The sequence below is a fragment of the Physeter macrocephalus genome, chromosome 16, assembly GCF_002837175.3.
Source record: "Physeter macrocephalus isolate SW-GA chromosome 16, ASM283717v5, whole genome shotgun sequence".
Lineage (NCBI taxonomy): Eukaryota > Metazoa > Chordata > Mammalia > Artiodactyla > Physeteridae > Physeter > Physeter macrocephalus.
The window spans coordinates 72,380,953-72,384,971 of record NC_041229.1 but is presented as its reverse complement, the minus strand read 5'-3'; the positions used below and the strand labels follow the sequence as shown (position 1 = coordinate 72,384,971).

The window sequence follows — 4,019 nt, the reverse complement described above, 5'->3', positions numbered from 1 at the left end:
AATTTTGGAGATTAATCCTTTGTCGGTTGCTTCATTTGCAACTATTTTCTCCCATTCTGAGGGTTGTCTTTTGGTCTTGTTTATGGTATCCTTTGCTGTGCAAAAGCTTTTAAGTTTCATTAGGTCCCATTTGTTTATTTTTGTTTTTATTTCCATTTCTCTAGGAGATGGGTCAAAAAGGATCTTGCTGTGATTTATGTCATAGAGTGTTCTGCCTATGTTTTCCTCTAAGAGTTTTATAGTGTCTGGCCTTACATTTAGGTCTTTAACCCATTTTGAGTTTATTTTTGTGTATGGTGTTAGGGAGTGTTCTAATTTTATACTTTTACATATAGCTGTCCAGTTTTCCCAGCACGACTTATTGAAGAGGCTGTCTTTTCTCCACTGTGTATTCTTGCTTCCTTTATCAAAGATAGGGTGACCATATGTGCATGGGTTTATCTCTGGGCTTTCTGTCCTCTTCCATTGATCTATATTTCTGTTTTTGTGCCAGTGCCATACTGTCTTGATTACCCAATTTGATTTTTTTTTTTTTTTTGCCGTACACGGGCCTCTCACTGTTGTGGCCTCTCCCGTTGCGGAGCACAGGCTCTGGACGCACAGGCTCAGCGGCCATGGCTCACGGGCCTAGCCGCTCCGCGGCATGTAGGATCTTCCTGGACCGGGGCACGAACCCGTGTCCCCTGCATTGGCAGGCGGACTCTCAACCACTGCGCCACCAGGGAAGCCCCCAATTTGATTTTAAAGTCCTTAAAAGCAGAGGTTGTCTCTTGTTCTGTTTTTGTCTCTCCTATGATGCTTTACAAATGTTGGGACTTGCACACAGTAGGTGCATGACTAATGATTGTTGATTAATTTGTTCATGAATAAAATATTTACCACTATGAGATGAAGGGAAAGGGGTGTGCTTTGTCTTTTAGAAATGGCAAGTTCCAATCCTACATATATAAAGATGGAAGAAGGCGACCTTCCAACAAGATTAAAGTTATTGGATGACTTGGTCCCTTTTGACAGTCCTTTGTTGATTGCTTATGCTACCCGGTGAGTGGTCCTATATGTTGTTCATGTGAACTAAAGCACAGACATTTTCTTCATCTCAGTCTGTAAAGTTTTACTCTGTTACGTGTTGAGCAGCTTCTTGTTAGTGTATTTATTTTCATTTCTAATAAATATGTAGATAATGTAACCAAGTTATATTATCTTACTGAAGTTGGAGGCTAACATGTTTTGTTTTTAAATGCAGATTGTATGAGAAATTTGGAGAATCTGCCCTTCGATCCTTAATCAGGTTTTATCCATCCATTTTGCCTTCAGATGTCATGCAACTTTGTCATCATCATCCTGCTCAGTTTTTGGCTTATTTAGACAGTCTGGTAAAATCAAGGCCTGAAGATCAACGGTGAGAAGGAGAGAATATTTGCGGACCCTCCTTTTTTTTTTTTTTTTTTTGATAGGGCACTGTTTCTCTAGTATAAGCAGTTGGAACATTTTTACTATTAACTGCCGCAGGATTGAGGCATCTGCTCTGGAAGAGGAGGATTTGGGCAGTTATGTTCCATTCTTTCACAATTCACAGCACACACCACAAATGTGCGCATAACCCACACTTCTCTTTCTCCCCTCTCAGAGATTCCCAGATCAACAGTGTAAAATTAAACTCTGCTTCAAAGCCTAGGCTAAGACAGATAAGCTTCCTTGTTGTCTCTGCCAGTGAGTGGATTTTCTGCCACCTTTTTGTTGGTGATATATCCCAGCTTTTTGTGGGTGAATTTCAGTTCCAGCTCTTAACTTCTTTGGGCTGAGGCCTCACTTCCTATCCCCACATGGCAGTAAACACACATGTCCTTTGGTTATTGAGAATGGCAACTTCCCCCCTCTGTTTCTTCTGATTGGTTCACATTTGCTGTACTGGTATTTACTTCTTTTTTTTTTGGCCCTTTGGTATTTTCCTTATTATCTTGAAGCTCAGCTGTTCAGTTAAAAGGCTATTAGATTTTCACCAGCATTTCTATACGTTCTGTAGCAGAAGAGTTTTCAAGTTATTTCATCCACTGTCTTGATCCCTTAATAACATTTTCTTCACATCTGCACAGTTTATCTTTCCTTTCTCAGCATGAATATTGGTGATTTTTTCCCCAACTTTCTCTTAGGCCATTCTTCCTTGAGTCCCTCCTACAACCAGAGTCTCTAAGATTGGATTGGCTGCTATTGGCAGTGTCCCATGATGCTCCCCCAAGCACCAGCACTATGGACGATGAAGGAGACCCCAGGTATAGAAGGAGTCCTGTTTCTAAGCTCTGCTGCTCCTTTGGAATGGAACCAGTTTATTCACATATAGCATTCTGGGCTTACTTCAGGAACAGCTATGGAAGCGACTGACCCAAGTCATGGTAGTAATCAGATTGAGTGTATTGCTTAGTGGTTCTGATCATTTTTTGAATCACAGACCCTCTAAGAATCTGATGATTCTTCTCAGAAAAATGCACATTCATGCAAAATTTTGCACATGATTGCAGAGAATTAAACTGGGCTACTGAAACGCTTTCATGGGCCAACATTAAGAGACCTTGATGATTAAACCTGTGTTAGAAGAAAATTGTTAGAAAATCTACTTGTGGTGAGCGGTGGCTTCTCTTGTTGAGGAGCATGGGCTCTAGGCGCGTGGGCTTCAGCAGTTGTAGCACACGGGCTAAGTAGTTGTGGCTCACAGGCTCTAGATTTGCAGGCTCAGTAGTTGTGGAGCACGGGCTTAGTTGCTCTACAGCATGTGGGATCTTCCCGGACCAGAGATCGAACCCGTGTCCCCTGCATTGGCAGGCGGATTCTTAACCTTTGCGCCACTGGGGAAGTCCCTGATTAGGATTTAAAAAAAAACAGAATTCATAAAAAATACACACTGTTACTTGTAATCTATCAGAAATATTCCTTGTGTTTTCCTCCAGGAGAAACTTTTTAAAAGCTCTCAGAATGCCTATCTTATATGCCTAGGGAAAAAGGTCTGGAAGGATATAAAATGGCTGTCTATGAGTGATGGAATTATGAGCTTCTTTCTTTTGCTTTTGATTACTAAAATGTATAATTAAAAAAAATAAACAGGTATTTGTCATTGGAAAAATAGCTGTTTTAATTTTTCAAAGGCCAAGTAGAAATGTTTGAAAAATATAATAATGGAAAAAATATAATTAAACTCTGTTTTTACCTATCAGCTGACGAATAAGCATTTTTGTAGAGTTTATTTCCTGTCTAATTTACTGATTTTTTTTCATTTTTCAGGCCTCATTCCCACTTGTTTTCCTGGGGTTACAGTCAGCTAATCCTTCATCTAATTAAACTTCCTGCAGATTTTACAACAAAAGAGAAAGTGACTGACATCTGTAGGTCTCATGGGTAAGTGAGAATTTTCCTAGAAGCTGAAGTTAAGATTAGAATCATTTTAGTTAGTAACTGTAGTTAGGGGCCTGAACGGATATGCTTTGTCATTTGGGATTTTTTTTTGCTACATAAAGGTGGCTTTTTGTTTTAAGTGATAATAAACATCTTTTTTTGTCTTAAATTTTGAGCGTATTTTATTTTGTGTGTGGAAGAGACTGGTCCTTGCTCATTCCTCTCTCCCCCTTTTGCTTAGTTGTTAGCCCCAGTTCTCAGGTTTTTTTAATTAAGCACCAGGCTGTGTGATACAAGTTATAATTGATACAGTTTCGGAGAAGGGAGAGATCAGAATGGGCTCGGTAGAATGGCTGGTGAAGGACTCAGGGAGGAGGTGAGACTTTGAGGTAAGCCCTAAGGCTGGGTAGGATTTGTATTCAAACAGGAGCCAGGAGGAGGGCAAGTCAGGTGAGAGAAACAGCAAGAGCAAGGCCATGAAAAACTGACATTGCTTTGTTTTTTTTTTTGTTTTTTTTTTGTTTTTTTTTGTGGTATGTGGGCCTCTCACTGTTGTGGCCTCTCCCGTTGCGGAGCACAGGCTCCGGACGCAGGCCCAGAGGCCATGGCTCACGGGCCTAGCCGCTCCACAGCAT

At 40.6% G+C, this 4,019-nt stretch overlaps 1 protein-coding gene across 6 annotated transcripts in view; it reads left to right on the top strand.

The window, feature by feature from the left end:
* Positions 1–4,019, top strand: part of HPS5 (HPS5 biogenesis of lysosomal organelles complex 2 subunit 2) — a 44,971-nt gene that overhangs the window by 28,443 nt on the left and 12,509 nt on the right. For 5 of the 6 annotated variants that reach the window (XM_007104906.4, XM_007104908.4, XM_007104904.4 and 2 more), the window contains exons 17-20: positions 921–1,041; positions 1,244–1,399; positions 2,151–2,270; positions 3,274–3,387. In XM_007104906.4, coding sequence (XP_007104968.1) covers positions 921–1,041; positions 1,244–1,399; positions 2,151–2,270; positions 3,274–3,387 — 511 coding nt within the window. The remainder of the gene's footprint in view (positions 1–920; positions 1,042–1,243; positions 1,400–2,150; positions 2,271–3,273; positions 3,388–4,019) is intronic. The other variant, XM_028501561.2, reaches the window with a different exon arrangement.